Source organism: Cydia pomonella, chromosome 11, assembly GCF_033807575.1.
Source record: "Cydia pomonella isolate Wapato2018A chromosome 11, ilCydPomo1, whole genome shotgun sequence".
In the NCBI taxonomy this organism is placed as follows: domain Eukaryota; kingdom Metazoa; phylum Arthropoda; class Insecta; order Lepidoptera; family Tortricidae; genus Cydia; species Cydia pomonella.
In genome coordinates this window covers 3,458,745-3,476,921 of record NC_084713.1, presented here as the reverse complement: position 1 = coordinate 3,476,921, position 18,177 = coordinate 3,458,745, and the positions used below count along the sequence as shown (strand labels likewise).

General features: G+C 36.7%; 2 protein-coding genes across 5 annotated transcripts in view; one reads left to right on the top strand and one right to left on the bottom strand.

Annotated features, from left to right (window-relative positions):
• Positions 1–18,177, top strand: part of LOC133522653 (protein TANC2) — a 262,748-nt gene that overhangs the window by 237,998 nt on the left and 6,573 nt on the right. For all 4 annotated transcript variants that reach the window (XM_061858041.1, XM_061858040.1, XM_061858042.1 and 1 more), the window contains 4 exons: positions 15,274–15,443; positions 16,388–16,532; positions 17,034–17,297; positions 17,836–18,041. In XM_061858041.1, the coding sequence (XP_061714025.1) occupies positions 15,274–15,443; positions 16,388–16,532; positions 17,034–17,297; positions 17,836–18,041 (785 nt within the window). The remainder of the gene's footprint in view (positions 1–15,273; positions 15,444–16,387; positions 16,533–17,033; positions 17,298–17,835; positions 18,042–18,177) is intronic.
• Positions 2,611–18,177, bottom strand: part of LOC133522655 (activator of 90 kDa heat shock protein ATPase homolog 1) — a 47,240-nt gene continuing 31,673 nt past the window's right edge. The window contains exon 5 of the transcript XR_009800098.1: positions 2,611–2,620. The gene's annotated coding sequence lies outside the window, so the exon portion shown is untranslated. The remainder of the gene's footprint in view (positions 2,621–18,177) is intronic.

The following is an 18,177-nucleotide window of genomic DNA, read 5'->3' as shown; positions in this document are numbered from 1 at the left end:
AATAGAAGTGGCTAACCCAACAAGACTAAATAATTACCGAGTTTCTTGCCGGTCCCATATTGGGATACCCTCCTACAATTTAGGAGGGATTTAAATCTTCTCGAGTCAGAGGTTAGGGTTAGAGCCGGTCTCGGGGTAGGGTTAGAGCCAGCGTAGCTTTATTTGACGTTCATAAGCGCATTACCCTACTTGGAAATAAACTATCTTTAATCAGACACCCTCTACCTATTTGTAAAATGTGTAAAAAAATGAATTAATGAGTAATAATTTATTTTTTTATCTCCTTTATTTATTTCTTTTCCAGGCTAGGATTTTTACAATATGTATATAAAAGTCAAATATAAAAACACTTACAAAACAATACAAAAGATATGAACACATTATAAAAAACCTAACCTAGGGTGCCGCCGGCAGCGGGGCAGGGCCCAAGCTGCCGGTGGTCAGGGCCGCAGAGAGAGGAACCGCCGGACTATCCGCGTCGTGTCCAAGATCACCGCCTTCTGTATCTGACCCTTGATCCAACCACCTAGCGAGAGTCTCTTAAGGTGTTGGTCGAGACTCTTCGCTATGAGACCGTTCGCTGAAACGACTATCGGGACAATGATCGTCGAATCAACATCCCACATTTATTTATTATTATTATTATTTTATTTATTATTGTATATACTGTAAAATGACATGTAAAATACTAAATTTTATCAATATATATATTTGAATCTGAGTACCTGAACCGGAGATAGTTTGCGGCCCGAGGAATGAGATAGGATAGTTTTTATCAATTATCATCATCACTCCACGTAGACGAAGTCGCGGACAGAAGCTAGTTATAATCCAATTTGTATATTAACTGTAGAAATGGTATTTCTCAAACCATATTTCGATTAGTAACTGTGTTGATGACCCTTTTGTCAGCCCCGGTGGTCGGAGTAAGTATAGTCTAAGTTATAATCCTGCAGTCTTTTGACGGAACAATGTGTCAAAATGCCACTACAAACGTCATATTTTTATAGGAATTTAAGGGGAAACGGTGGCACTTTCACACTTTCCGACTGCAAAGTCTGTGCAAAATTATATTAAAAATATCTACAGATTTAAAAATGTGTTAGTCATAAACTCATAAATCTTACCCATATATACGGAAATGGACGTTACATATTTAAATTTCAACGTAAACAAGCACCAAGTACTGTCAAGCCATTTCCGTCAGTAGAAAAAAGCGGCAAATTTAAAACATGTAGGCGCAAAGGGTAACCGTCCCATGGAAAATTTAAAATTCGCGCGTTTTTCTACTGATAAAGTTGTTTTACCGCCTATAAGGAGGTACAAAGATGAGAGTCGCCCGATTTTTTCTTGCCCATGCTTTATGAATAAGCCCTGATAAGAAACGAATAAAAAAACTAATTTAAATTTCGTACACTTCGTCACGTCCTTAATTCGTGTCACCATCCATCAAACTTTATAAAAAACGAGTCCCTATCCATCAAAAAAAAACTATTGTCTATGACATTTTTTATCAAAAGCCATAACCGACCTTGGCATTGCCCAGCGAACCATTCCTATGACATAAAAGCATATAAAAAGTGGTAAATAACGACTATATTGTTCACTTGGAGGGTTCTGTACGTTTATTTTATGTAAACACTAAACATTGATATTGGTATCTTATCGTTACAAAACATAAAAGAATATCTTTATCAAATCATCATTTATATATGAAAATTATCATGTGTTCTGTCTCGAACTCCATTTTATATGTATTGGCAATTGAAATAAAATAATCAATGTATTTCCTACTTATTATTAAGAAGAATGATCATCAGTTTTGTCAGAATTAAAAAAAAATACCCCGCAAGCAAACTTACTTTGAAATTAAACTTAACACCATTGACGCAGGGTTGAATATCGTTTGATGTAGTCTAACCTTCACATTTTAATGCTGATTAGGTTGTCACTGAATACAATGTGATGTGTAGTGATGTAATGGGTGTAGTATCGAGTACCGCCCTCTCATGCTTGATAGAGCAGGTGATCGCTCGTATTATGTGTCGATAAAAAAAAGTCAGCCAGTTTAGACATAGTTTTTTTAATAGTAGACTCAAGAGAGAAGGCTAAAGAAAAAAACTGTCATTTTTAGGGTTCTGTGGTCAACTAGGAACCTTTATAGTTTCGCCATGTCCGTCCCCGGCTTTGCTACAGAGCATGAGAGCTTTCTAGCACTTACGATCACAGGATCTTAAGTGCTACAAAGCTGCAATTTGGCATGGATACATAAATCTCGCATGGCGACAAAACGGTAAAAAAAAAAGTACACAATTTTTTTTTTTGTTTTAACCCAATACCGCACCGGTATCGTTGGATATGTCTTTCAAAACGAATCTTGAACAACCATTTCTTGATTTTTCGGAAATAGTCGCTAGGAAATAAAGAGTATTGAAGGAATAACACCGTAACACATAACACACTTGTACAACACCGCCTACCTCTCAAACCTCTGCGTGCCCCTGTGACGGTATAAATAGAACCAGTTCACTCAGATACTTAGGCGGTATAGTCGACGAGAACCTTAACTTTCAAAAACATATTTCAGCTACGTCTGGTAGGGTCCGCAAACTTGTATACACTATGAAACTTTGACGGGAGGTTGCGGATACTAACCTGCTTAGAGTTGTATATTTGGCTCTGTGTCATTCCGTTTTAAGTTATTGTGTACTCGCTTGGGTTGGTTCTGCTAAATCAACTTTAATCATTTTAGAGCGAGCACAAAGAGCAGTTCTGAAGGTCTGCCTGGGACTCCCCCGACGGTATTCTACTTCTGAACTTTTCATTAAAGCGCACGTCTTAAGTGTTCGTAGATTGTTTTTACTGCGTGCTTCCCTTTAAGGTGACAGTCCATTTCTGACCGCAGCTGCACTACTGCTCCCACATTACTGCAGCGGCCTGAACGCGTCGGTGTTATTGTCAATTTCCATAGTAAAATCAATGACGGTACCGACTGCCCGTAATATGGTAATTTTAACGTATTTCCGACCGCAGCTGCACTACTGCTCCGACATTACTGCAGCGGCCTGAATGCGTCAGTGTTATTGTCAAATTCCATAGTAAAATGATGACAAGACCGACTGCACGTAGCATGGCGATTTTTAGTGTTTGGAGCGCAACTGCAGCTGCGTGCCGCACGTCAAATCTTTCACCTGTACAGAAATGTCTTTAGTCACAGATATTAGTAGCTCTAAGCTAAGAGGATATAACCACTACATTCTAAGGAGTTTATTACACCCGCGGATAAACAACCCCGATAGTTTCTGTGTTTCGCGGTAGGCCCTCTGTATCCTGGCGTGGCTCTTATTGTTTTTTTTTAATGTTTCCTGATCAATTCATTAAATAAACTGTGCTTTCATTTTTTCGTACTTTTCCGAGGTCAGCTGTAAGCTCGAAAGGGCAAGAGCGATAGAGAGGCAAATATACGATTTTCAAATTAAGATTTTCATGGTAGGCAATAAGTAGATAGGAGCTATGTATGTATGTATATATAAATTATTTACGTGACTGATAGTGAAAAAACTGGAAAACTAGTTCGCATTTGTACTAATGATGAGTGTTTTTTTCCTGTTTTGTTTTCATTTTTGTACAATTAAGAGTTTTACTACTACTATGTACTACTAAATTACAGGACGCACTTATATGTTAGAAAAAGATCGATGTAGGTATAATAACTGTTATTCATCATACAATCATGTACACACAGCATACAAATGTGACAATATAATATTTCTCTGATGATTCTAAGACTGAACGGGGTGGTCGTATGCAATTTCCTCTCTCTCCTCTTTCTCTCTGACTTATCCATAGATTTCGGAATTAAAGTAGAAAATGTTTCGAATGAAATAGCTTACTCTGTATCTTCTGTATTTGTGTTAGGATACTACGAAACCATAATAGTAGATCAATTTTTTTTACTGGCCACAATGGTCGCGCATTGTGCGGCTTTTGAGGAATTTCCTCCCCCGGGCGCTCCGACTGTAGTTTGAGCTTCCTGCCGAGGGTCTACAGTATGGGTTCTTCAAAAAAGAAGTGTACAGGCTTTTAAAGGGTCGGCAACGCGCATGTATCACTTCTGGAGTTGGAGGCGTGCTTAGGCTACGGTGACTGCTTGCCACCAGGCGGCGCGTATACTTGTTTGCCACCGACCGAAAGTTTAAGTGATTCTCGCATTTAACAGGATTAATTACTGAATGCTCGCTGACCATACCGTGGCACAGTGAATTTGGCGTGATAAAATGTGAAAGTGTCGTAATATCATATTATATACATCGTGGGTTGGTAAAACCTGGCAGATTTTAAGCACGCATTCCTGAGGAGCAAAAAAATGTTTAGTCAAATTCGGCAAAAAAAAATTCTTTTTTCTTTTAGCCGATAAAAAAGAAATTTTCTGCACACAACACGTTATTTCTTTTTACATCTTGGCGAAAAAAAAACACCACAACGAAGAAGTAAAGTTTTCTTAATTCATCTATAGATCAAATTTGCGAGTGTTCTTTTTAGTTCAGTAATGTTTGTCAGAAGGTATGTCTAACTAAACCAAGTCACATAGAGACAGCGCCCCAGTCAAAAAGGCGTTTTCTCTAAAAGAAGACCGATTTCAGAAAACTTTGTATGATATTTTGGTCTCTAAATGAGATTAAGAATACAAATTTAAAAATTATCAAGTTTTACCAGCCCACGGTGTATAATATCGTTTAACTCGTTTATGGTGACACTTTTTCACTTTGTCATAGCAAAGCCATTCCTGAGCTAAAGGAGGAATCAGTAAGTTGTATTACCATGTATTATAAATGGCAAAGTTGTTGTTTAACACATGGTAGCATATGGATACTCAATCATAAGAAAGATTACAAAATTGAACCACGAGAGAAGTGACAACGGTTTTAAAAGTAAAATTTTATTGACAGTTGCGGGGATCCAAGGAATGAGAGTTAAATAAACTTTGCTACAGAGTGCAACACGAAATTTTTTCATCACTTCAACACGAGGAAAATATGTATTATTCCGATTAATTTATTCAAAATTCTTTCTATCAGCCCCTTGGCTGACGTAAATAGCTTTCTTCATAAAGGATTTCTTGTCTCGCCCGTCAAGTTTTATAAGGTCTAGTCATACACTGTATCTGCCCCGACCACGAGTGCCGTCGCCTATGGACACCTGCAACACAAGAGCCATTATAAGATTTAAATTTGTGCTTCAGTTTGAAATAGGACACTGGACAATATTAAGTGTAAATTGCGCAATTATAGCTCTTACAAAGCAATTTATTCATTTATTTTTCACTGTTAGGTACCTAAAGAAAGTAAAATTGGCTTAATATGAAAACTCGGAAAGATAAATGTGTAATATTTTACTAACACTGAACGTCTACATTGGAGAATTTATTCTTACGTGTCGCATTGCCATCTCCGAAACCCACGAATCTCTTTGCAAACCAGCGTACACCGTATCCATCACGAGCAACATGAGTCCCGCTCTCGTCGGGTTGCTGTGTGCGCGGTGGTCACGCATTTAGTCAAGAGGATGGGGAAGATAATTTCAAAATGTTAACTTACCTTAAGTTAAGAAATATTTTCTCCTCTGCATTAATTTCATTCGAGTAATTTGGTTGTATTTCTTCGATTTGAAGTTAAATTGCTATTTATTTAATCGGCATACAAACGATCACAATTCAATATCTGGTTTTTAATAATATTGCGTAACTGCCTTGGACTGACTGTGATTCTTGTAGAAAGGCAAATCTGTTCTTCATTTTCGTATACAATGTAGCATTATCGTCACTTACTTCTTCTCGTAAAATATACAAATAAGTAAATCAGTAATTTTATTTATACGTCTGACAGTGACATTATTCATAACTCATTGACATTGACAGTCAACTGACGAACGCTGCCGCGACTGCACGCCGCAAGCAGCAGCAGTCGGCCGCTGCAGTAATGTCGCACCAGTAATGTCGCAACGGTAGTGCAGCTGCAGTTGGAAATGGACTGTCACCTTTACGTACACAATATGGTCTGTCGTCAGCGTAATCAAAAAGACATGATACTAAAAAGAGTTTAAAAAATTCCTAAACCCTTTGTTAAACTGCTTTTGCTATGAGATTCTCGGCTTATCTCTTTCCGCATTTATATAATAAATTAGTAAAAATCTGCGACATAAGGCATTGTAACTTAACTGAAGCAAAAAGACATATCCAACCCCTACTATTTTCTTGGAACTATGATGAGTTAGAGGATATTTTGAAATGACTGTAGTAGACGACAATATTCAATTGCGTCTACTGCCAAAAGATGAATAACTTATACAGCTACTTTTCTTTTCTCACACGTTCCGTAGTTATTCACACGCACATATTCATACATATATACTCACGTACATACACACATACCCTCACATAAACACTTTCACTTACATACAACCTACTGAGGCCTTTTTAACTGTCTTTGCACTTAGTTTATTAGTTAGTCATATAATTAAAAAAATCTTATATATAATTTAGCTTTAACAATAATATATTCTGTTAAAGTAAGAACCGCACCATTTCGATATTTCTCTGTGATTTCCACGTTACAGCCTGAGCCTAGTGTGAGGATCAATGTACTGCTGCTTTTGTAATGGCAAATTCTTGAAATAAATATTTACTTTATTCTTTAACTTTCATTAGGGAGCATCATTTGTTCCGAGAGATTTTTTTTTTCATCATTTAATGCAAGAGCTAAATGGGTTCCTTGGAAGATTAAAAGCTAGCCGCACTTTTAGGTTAACAACTCCTGATTTTGGTCATTTCCATAAATTATACACATAAAATTTAACACACAGTTAAATAACCGATTAAGAACAAGACACAGGTCTTGACAAATGGTATTACTCAACCTCCGGCATTTAAGGAGACACGTCGGTAAAGACAGACGGACAGTAAAACCGTCGTATCGTAAATAATAACCACTAACGCCCACGTCGGAAACAATTAACTTGAGTTGAGCGCTCTACAGTGTAGAGACTTTTGGCAGTAGTTTAACTTTCAATGTATGCAAAGATTATACTATTGATGTTAAACATAATCGATTTTCACATAACCTCAGCCGAAGAGAAGATTTGCCATGTGAACATATCGTTTTGATATTCAGTCTGTTGTTAACTGTATTTGTTATCGTATCTTTTACAAACTGTCTGTCTGTAATCAAACTAATAAGCAAAAAAGTCCAAATGTACAGTCAACAAAATTATAAGCGGAACACCCTGACATACAAATATGTATGCAGAGGTGATAAGATTATTATTAATGTTGCGCTGTGCATAAGGGCTGTGCCAAAGTTTTCTCTCAAAAGCTTAAAATAATGTTATTTTGTTTATATAACCAACAGGCAACACCCCAAACCAAATTTCTTATAAATAATAAAGTGAAATTAATTTATATTTATTAAAGACAAAGTGACCGAGCGGCATCTTCAGCTTGCGCGGCTATAAAATCCACCACTAGACCATCCGGCCACTACCAAGTGTGACTACTTAAAGAATCTTCTTCCTCGCGTTGTCCCGGCATTTTGCCACGGCTCATGGGAGCCTGGGGTCCGCTTGACAACTAATCCCAAGATTTGGCCTAGGCACTAGTTTTTACGAAAGCGACTGCCATCTGACCTTCCAACCCAGTGGGTAAACTAGGCCTTGTTGGGATTAATCCGGTTTCCTCACTGTTTTCCTTCGCCGAAACGCGACTGGTAAATATCAAATGATATGTCGTACATAAGTTCCGAAAAACTCATTGGTACGAGCCGGGTTTTGAACCCGTGACCTTCGGTTTACAAGTCGCACGCTCTTACCGCTAGGCCACCAGCGCTCTCTGACTACTTAAAGAATACAAATAAAAAATACTTAAAAAAATAATAACTTGTTTTTCTTTTTTAAATGAATCACAGGGTTAAAATACTGGCAGCTTTCACTGTAAAATCGTGATGGCTTCTGCTAGACATGAGGCGAAGCATTGTCTTGTTTTTTTGCTGACCTGTAAATCGTGAGATGCGACAAGTGAATCATTGATTTGGACATCATGATTACGACGTGCGAGTGTTGAGTGTTAAAATGATTTGAAAATAAATATTTACGGACAAGGCCGGCAATGTTATATGAAATTCTATTGCCAGAGTGTCACACTGTCTGTTTCACAGCCACTTATTTCACTGACAATATTTATGAGCTTTTGTCAAATTATATCACAAGTTCTTTACAGAAATCTACAACTAAATCGGAAATTACATAAGTATGGAAGATAACACACACACACGTACACAAACACCTCCTTCCCGCCTCAATAAAAATGCAAATCCTCGTATAGTCCTCAATGCATTTACATACCTAATATAATAATAATAATAATAAAATTCTTTATTGCACACTACATAGAAAACAGATACAGAAATTGAGAAAATATATACATACATATACTAAAAATAAAGTATATAATTTAATCTCCGTTCTGTAATATTTTATTAATTTCATTTCTTAGGAAAACTTACAGCTAGAGTAACAAAATAGTTTGCGAAATAGAATCAGTGAGCAGTAAGTTTCCACAGGTAAAAACTGCATCAAGTACAGTATATGTAGTAAAGTATATGTTAGGTAGACATTTCATAAGACAACTTACGTGGCATATTATTAGTATGTGATAATCTATAATTGACCGTAAGAGCGCTTAATATAAGCTGTTTATCTGTGCGTAAGTAGGTAGTTACGTAATATATAATACACAAGATACATCTAAATTATTAGCACATGAGCCTACCTGCCTACCGACACATACTTAAAAAAAATATTATTTTTTTAATTTAATCTGTTTATTTCAGTGTTTTGTTTTTATTGAGGTACAGTCTGCACTCAGTTATAATCTCTATATTTGGAGATTGTGTTAACTAAGTTTAGCCTTAACTAAGTATATAATTAGTCCTGTTGACAGTTAGTGTTTACATGTTATTATAATACTATTTGTAACAAAATTAATTTATTTTAATCAGTGCTTTCTTAAGTTTTATGTCCTAGATACTAAAATGACAGTTTCTGTTGACATTGACGGCCTCATAGGCTAATCTGTATGTGAGGTCCCCAATCTGTCCATCCATTGCGCTAGCATGGGGACTATAGTCCAAGCCCTTTCGCGCATCAGAGCAAGCCTGTGCCCAGCAGTGGGACATATATAGGATGAATTATTATTTATATTTATAGCACACAGCTCACACGTTTCTGGTATGTACATCAATAAATTATGACTTAGGTATATATTAAATAATAAAATTATTCACCTTTTCTCAAGTTACAAAACAAGTAATGACTTTTTCCATAATTCTTTGACACATTACAGGGCCATAGAGTAATCTTTCTTTTTGACACTTACAAGATCCTACGGGGTTTCCCGCGTAGAGACAAATCTACTCAAATATGAAGTATTAGTTGAAGCTTTATAATAAATAAGTTTTGTAATGTTTAAGAATGGTTTACAAGCGCTTGTAGAAAGTTACAGCATGCTACATGTCACTTTAATTTGATGTTACTTCCTAACACATGTTTAATTTATTGAATTCAATGTGTCTGTGTAATTTTCGTAATTATTTCTGAGTTAATAATATTTTTTTTATGTTATGTTAGTTATGCTAGGCCTTATTGAAATTAGACCGGTTTTCTTCGCGATGTTTTCGGTCTCCGAAAAGTGACTGGTAAAATCAAATCAAATGATATATGTACTTATATCGTGCATAAGTTCCGAAAAACTGATTGGTACGAGTCGACGTTTGAACCCGCGGCCTCCAGATTGAATGACGCATGCTCTTACCGCTAGGCTACCAGCGCTTTTTAGTTTTTTTTTATATATTTATATATAGTCCTCCTCATCGTTTTCGATGACGGCGACCCCAAATAAACACATTATGGACGTTGTCTAGCGTGTGGTGTAAAGATATTATATAAAACATCTAATATAAAACAGTCTGCTATTTGTTAGTGTCAAAATATTTCAAGAGACGAGACGAGAAGATTACTAAAATTAACTCAAGTTTTTGCCCCTTAACCGTACAATGAAGTCAAGGTACTTATCTTTTAATATTCTTCAATTAGTTTAACAACTGAGCAATTACTCATTATTATAATAACGCTTTAAAACGGGTATCATACCAGTATGAAAAGTTCCAGAGCATTTCAGAGATCTCCGAAGAAAAACACTTCAGGAATGAGAATCATACAACATTGCAATATCACATACAAATGGATATGACACTTAAACATTAAATACCTTTTCACAAAATTATATCTTATAGTATATGTAACAGAGTACATTTTCAATTGTGGAATTGTCTTGATTGTTCCCATAATCACCAGGGAGGATTCATTACAAATCCTTGTCCACCGCACGGGCCATAGTCTCCAGTAAAGCGAGAACTCCTAATACACTATAGTTATTACCTATATCAAGCTCATCATTTATACTGGTTTTTCTGAACCTTACGATCGTCTGCGTTCGAACATCAGTAAGAATATAATACCAGGACGATTTTCGATGTCTTATTACGTTGGATGAAGGCTGAAGATGGCATGACCGTTCCAGAAGGCAATGACACTGATGTCGTGGGAGACAGTGGTTTTTCTAGACTCGTTCCCGTGTATCCAGTGTGTATAGTTCGCTGGCAGAGATTATAATGCGAAGATTGTTCAAATCTATGTATGGTAAGATTTCGTTTGTCAAGATGCCTTGTACAGTCTAGTTCATAAATATTTATACATTTCTTCACTTTACTCCATTGCAATTAGGTGAAAAAATATAAACATATTTATTCGACTGTAACTCAAATATCGTATCACGTTAATTAAAATAATGTCCAACTTAATAAAAAGATTCCCATATAACAGGTAAATCTACAATAATTTTGTTTTTTAAATCGTAAGGATCAAGACAACAAGTTACATTTTCGGTTTCGGTGAAACTTAATAATAATAATTGATTAATGGCTGGTTACACCAACCACAGTTGACGGACTGACGTCACTCAGATAATTATGGGACTTCCCATACAATCAAATTTAGCGAACTGTTTAATTGTGACACACGGTTTGATACCGACCCTAAATTAACTGAAAATGAGTAAAATCACTTTGAAAGGACTCATTTGCCCATACTAAAACCAAATGCGATAATTAGATAGGAATACTACGATGACTTGGGTCTGTAGTATTGTACAACTTATTATAGGTCAAACCACACTGAATAACTTTTACTATGGGCCAAACTCAAAAACGAACAAATAATCTGTTGTCTTTTTTTATACTACGTCGGCGGCCCGCCTGATGGTAAGCAGTCTCCGTAGCCTATGTACGCCTGCAGCTCCAGAGGAGTTACATGAGCGTTGCCGACCCTAACACTCCGCACCCTCGCTGAGCTCTGGCAACCTTAGGTACTCACCGGCAGGAACACAACGCTATGAGTAGGGTCTAGTGTTATTTAGCTGCGGTTTTCTGTAAGGTACTTCCCCAGTTGCGCTCTGCTCTAGATCTGGAATGACATCCGCTGTGCTGTGCCTTACGACACAAAGCGAGATGATATTCACAATGCCCATACCTCTATAATATACAGGTATATATAAATATACCTCTCTTTGTCTCGTACAATTCGGCTAAGTCCATACTAAAAGATACACAGTACGACCTACATAGTGCCCGATTCGAAGAATGATTAAGACACGTTTAAGATCTTGGAAAGATGTTTAAAAGATAGATAACTAAACGACATGTCAAAACTGACGTTTATTTCGATTCCGCTGTGATCTTAATAAGATCTATCTACGATATTTCTAACGTCAAAGTGACATTGGTTGCCCGAATCGAGCTGCTTCTGTAAATTATACGACATACAGACGATATCTAAATGAGAACTTATCTAAACCAGAACTTATCGTTATCGTATCTCATTCTTCGAATCGGGCAGATATACACCCTTCACAAAATTACTCTGTAGAAAACCTGTAAACCACATCCATTTCTTGATTATCTCTCATGATATAAGCTCAAGGATCTAATAAACCACTGCACCGCCCATTGCCGCTGTAGCAATAGCTTGCCGACGTCGCATTTCTATGGTAATCTGAAACCATATGGCGCTATGACGTGCCTCTAATTAATGTGATGTTTGCAGACAAAAGGTGTCCTGATTGTCTTATCCGTAAGGACGATTTCTACTTGCATCTCTATCGCAAAAGCGCCTTATTGGCTATATTGTAGCGTAGAAGAGGCGCAATTAAGTTTACAAAGTTTCATAAATGGGTAAGAATTTCATTTGCGTAAATTATAAATACTAGTAATCCAAAGTTGTTGTGATGCGGTTGATTACCATGTTTATAAACACAATGTATTAAATGACTTGTAATTAATGCAAAAGCACGTGAAGTATTTAAAAGTGGATTAAAACAAGTTTGTCTTGTATTCAATACATTTTTAGTCTTATTACAATACCACCCATCTTGTTAGCAATAACTAACGTTTTTACGTGAGAACAATTATTTATTTACAATCACAATATACAGAGAATTACTATAACTAGCTTAAATCTAAAATAGGCCCTTGAGGCATTGTACCAAGGATGTTGGCGGTATTTCCTCGTTCTATCGCAATACTGATACGTTGTGCGAGGAAGCCAGCTCTTCGGTTACCAGTTGCGTCAACCAGACGCTTCGCGATTTCTGCAAAAAACTTGTGCGCGCTGGGACCACGGACCTAGAGTTTCAGCGCCAAATGGTACGAAATGGTACTCTCTGCCGAGGCTCTTATATTTATTACGTTTCGAAATTAGGGCGGCGCTTTCCGCCGCTGCGCCTGCTTTTACATTAGTCCGTTGTTACGTTAACGTTTGAAATTAATGAGTAGGTATACTATTAATAAACTTTTACACACCACGTAAGCAAACAAGAAGACCGCTGCAATTTAAGTCTAGCAACTTGATTCCTTTCTCCGCTAACATTGTAAACTGCAGCGTTTCTCAGGGATCTCAGATTTTTCCATGAAGCATTGATGTTTATTTGTTTACCATTTCGGTGAACTGTAACAATAGATTTTCTGATAAGTAGAAGCGGCGAGTACTTTGATGTTGTGACACTTATACAATTTATTTTCATTCACACTTTGAACCTTATTTCGTGACAAGTTAATCATACAATTTCTGCAAGAACTGCTTGAATAAGTCTGGTATTTTTGGTATAAATAATCGGTGTTATAGTTATTTCTTCAGACAGGAAAGTCTAGCCTTTAATAATATATTTTATACACATACATATTTTTATTATTTTGTGAGTGTTATTGTATTTTATATTTATATTATAAATGAACTAGCCTAAGATCAAAAATAAATAAAGAGAATAATATTAATGAGAAAACATGATTAAAAACAGCAATTTATCATGAACAACTAACCAACAACAGGCGGCCTAAGCCTTTGTTTGTACTAGGATTTTTTTTTTTGCAAAGAAAAAGAAATTTACGTATAATGCGTAGAACCGAGTATCATCTCAAAGTTAGTCTTCACTGATTTTCATGAGCTGGCTTACCTGTTCTTGGAATGAATTTCGCAATACAGGACCAAAATCATTGGAAGTAAGTGGAATCACGTATTAAAGTTGACATTAGGGTACTTTCGTGGCTATCCCAAAGATTTTGGCGCTTTTATTCGTTCTCATTTTAACTAAGTCCGAAAGTAATGACACGATGGAAGATAAAAACCAACCGTAGAAATCCGTTCGTACATGTAAAATGGTAACTATCCCACGCGCTTCCGCAGTGTGGGTTACACGCCACCGCAGCAGCCTTCCTGAGGATCCTTGGATCGGGTTGCCGTCATTCGATCCGCACCTGATCTGGTGGTTTTGTGACGTAGCTCGCTAATCTTGTTAGATGTGAAGTTATGCAACTAATAACTGAACAAGAAAAGGGTTGCGAAGATAGAATTAAAACTACAGTACTTTATTTATTAATGATTCAGAACAGAACAATCACACTGGGTAAGGTAAACAAACACTGGTAAAATAAATACGAAAACAACGTGCCCGTGAATAAACGTAAAAACATTATAGGCATGTATTATAGGCATTATAAAAAATATTTTTTTTCTTTTTAATTTTATTTCCTCAAAGGTTAACTGGAAGAGATCCCATACAGGGATAAGTTCGCCTTTGTTGTATTTAATTTACTCTGTAACTGTGTTTTTATTTCTATGTACAATAAAGTATATACATACATACATACATATTATAGGCATGTATTATAGGGATTATAGGCATGTCTTATGAATGGGAATATTATGTACTCAATTAATCTACCTTTGGCAAATTTTGAGCTAAATAAAACCAGAAGAGATGCTTTGTTTTTCTTTATTGACAGTTTAATTGAAATTATCAGAAGAAAACCAATCCACGGATCAGCGAACGCCAAGAATTTCCTACAAAGTTATGTGGGAACGGAAGTCAATACTTTCATGAAATTAACAAGAAATTATCTTCCTGTCTTGCGAAACCAACACAATGCTTAATTTAATACGAGTCACATATAACTCGGTGGATTAGAAAATATGATACCAAATATGGGATCAACGCAACGCATTGTTTGGACGTAAGAATCCCAAGAAATGCTTAAGTTTTTTTAAGATGATAATGATAAACATGTATATCTACATTTCTATTGTTTTGTTGTTTACAAAGCACGATTGTATAGGTATACAAACGTTGGTACAATCCTTATAATGTATATGCATGAAGAATGAAAATGTTTAATATAAAGCTTGTGAATATACACTGGCATGTTTTCACAGTTCGGTACTCATTATTGTTTTTGTTTTACAATATTTGTCTGCATTTTAATTTGAATTGTTTTTAACTCACGTAACTCATTTTTTTTTAAAACATGAATCGCATTACATATTAATTGCGCTGTGGAGACCTTCTCCCCTATTACAGTTATGTTCGTTTCGGCACAAAATACTTAGAAGAATGTAAACAATTTATTTTTATTTTATCGTGCTATATTTAGAAAAGGATAACTCAGTATATAATGGTGTTTTTCAGACATTAGTGTTAAATATTTCTAGTTTTCGTTACATTTTTCATTTTTTTTTTGCTGCCTCGATGTGTGTTTGTTTGGATTTTAGCTTGCACGTTGTTTGTCTCCTCCACTTCTTGTAATCAGAGTCTAATTAAAATTGTTTCCTCTACAGATGACGAAGGTGGCCACATAAAGCAAGGCTTCGAATCCCGGCGTCAGAATGATCTATACATGCGCTTGGGCCTGCTGCTGGGCGAGAGACGCTCGCGCAACAAGGCTCGCGATAGCTGTACATCGTTGGCCTCGCTCGACGCGCACTCTCTGTCGCATAATACCAGCCCGGTAAGTTCTCTTTCAGTCAAGTTTTAGAAAAAAAATCCTGAGCGAAGCTATTCATAGCCAACTTAGCCAACCGGGAGTACCTATCGGTCTTGCACCCTCGAGCTGATGTGATCACATACCTTTCTCGGGATATCAAAAGTACACACTTCAGGGTCGATCGTAAGCTTTATCGCTCTCTACATCCGCGTATACTAAAGGACTCCCTTTCACTTCCACACTGAAGACTCCTTCAGTGTGATTGAACAGTGAACACCTCTTTAGTTTCGACATACAAAGTTTCAGAATCTCTTGTTTTACCTAGTTTCTGCAACTTTTTGTATTGCTCGTTACGTTACGTTTTAATAAGCTAACTTCATCTCCAACATCATCCAACAGAATTCAATCTCCAAAAATTTCCTATTTGCACCCTGCTGTATAGTAGGTAACTTAGTATGAAAGAATATATGTATGAATATAATATGTAAGTATGTGTCTTAGTATGAAGTTAGTGAATACCGTTTGTTTGAGAAAGCAATAAACCAAAATAAATGCTATTTTATTTGGTTTATGAAAGGTTCTAATGCTTTAACTTGCCTTTATTTATGATTGTGTAATATATGTAATATGTATGTATGTATGTATTTATTTTATTAGTATGTAGGTATGTATTATATTGTTTGCGTGTTCATTTTGTTGAATTATATGTATATCGGCACTACCCGTTTCAATGTTGTAAGTTCATAGTTTCCTGCTACCCAAATGTTGTCTGGAAGAGATCGCTTCTTAGCGATAAGACCGCCTGTTGTTACGTAATATTGAAGTGTTTTTCATTTTCTGTCTATTTTTAACTGCATGGTGCACAATAAAGAATATTAACTTACTTACTAATTAGATTAAAACCGAGTGTACCTACATTGTAATGCACATTGGGCCTTACGAGGTTAATAGCAACATCTTCCTTCCAGGTATCAACGTTGACGGGTTCGTCAGAGGTAGAAGCGGCGACACCACTCGGCCGAGATTCCCTTGGCTCTCTGGCTTCCATGTCATTGTCGGCTGCCAGCAATTGTTCCTCCTCCAGCCCAGGCAGCAGGCGACACTCGGTTAACAGTAAGTTTTGATTGACTTATATTCTTCTCCTACCCTGAAATAATGTACTTAAGAACAAGTGGTCATGTGGTCTTCAGTAGGTCGTTGTCCCTTTTTAAATAACAACATTTTGACCTCAAGAATAGTTTTGATTCTTTAGGTCATTTTATGACTTAAGCTAATTAACCATCAAGTGGGAAGAAAACTCTGAACAGGTGGGATAATTTTAGACAATGTTTTTAATAAGATCCAATCTAGCTAGTTGAAAAAGACTCTAAGTCTAGTTAATCCCAATTCAAAGATTATTAAAAGAACACTAATGTCAGCTATGTTCATATAATTGGGGAATATTTATTTTGTCTAATGTTATAAGTTGAGTTCTACCACCTTTGAGAATTTCCAATAGTCCCTCTTTTACTACCAGAGTGTTATTTATTTAACTGTTTTTTTTTAGGTAATTATTATACACAAGTATGTGTGATGATCAAAAAACTCAGTCTTAAAATCTAAATTAAATTCCAGCACTACAAAACGGCAGCAGATCAGAAGAGCTGACGCGGATGTCCAGCGGGTTTTTCAAGAACCGAAAAACCGCCGCCCGACGCTCCGCCAGGGTCAGCAGCAAGCAATCCTCGACTTCCGAGCTGAAGAAGGTGCACCCTTCGCCTCAACTGACGTTGCGACCCCTGTTCTTCGAAGTGCCTTCGACGGATAATCAGGGATGCTTCTCGGGACGGCAATGGCTGATGAAGGATATGGAGAAGGCTTTAGAGTCTAGTTCTTCGGGTAAATGCATTGTTTTTACTGTCTTAGTAGTGTAATTATAGGCCTGATGTGGGTAGAACTGGTCGAATTACCCGTTAGGAAAGTGTGTCTAACTTATTTTTGTTCCAATTTTGATACGAAAAATTGTGGGTGTATCATTGTAAATAAACGTCATATTTTCATAGAAAATTGACATTTCTGTTGATATTCCCGTGTGGGAATGATTAAGTGTTTAATCATTCCAAATTCAGAATTACCTTGGTCCGACTATGTATAACAACATAACTTTGCATAACTTATTGTTATGTTTTTTAGTCAGAAACAACATAATTTTTGACACCCTTTTTGCATTTTATTCCTAACCAAAATTATGAGAACGTTAAGAACTTGAACTCTTCTGTGTGCTTTATAGGATGAAATTTTAGGTAATCTTCTAGAGTTATCCTCATAAAGACTGAATGCAATTGCTCTAAATGTAATATTTCTATTTATTATATTTTTTACCTACATTTCGTAGAGTTCGACTGTAGAAATACAGTACTAACTGATATCGTTCCAGGTATCCTCATCGCCGGCGGCCCAGGTACTGGCAAAACTGCCCAAATCCTCCAACTGGTGCAGTACTCCTGCTTCGGCAGGAAACGAAATCACGACTACGAAGAGTTGCGAGAGCAGTCCGACATCCGAGAGATCCTGCCCGAGGAGCTAACTGCTGGGATGTGCACGCATCTCGCCTCGCACGTCGTCGCTTACCATTTCTGTCAGGTAGGCAATTTTCTAGAACTGCGGACCTGAAACCCGGATAGTACTTACTGTTACTGTTTTCCCAGTGCCAGTCAATCGACCCTTACCACCGAGCAAGACAGGTGATCATAGGATACTAGACAAAACTGTCCGAAAG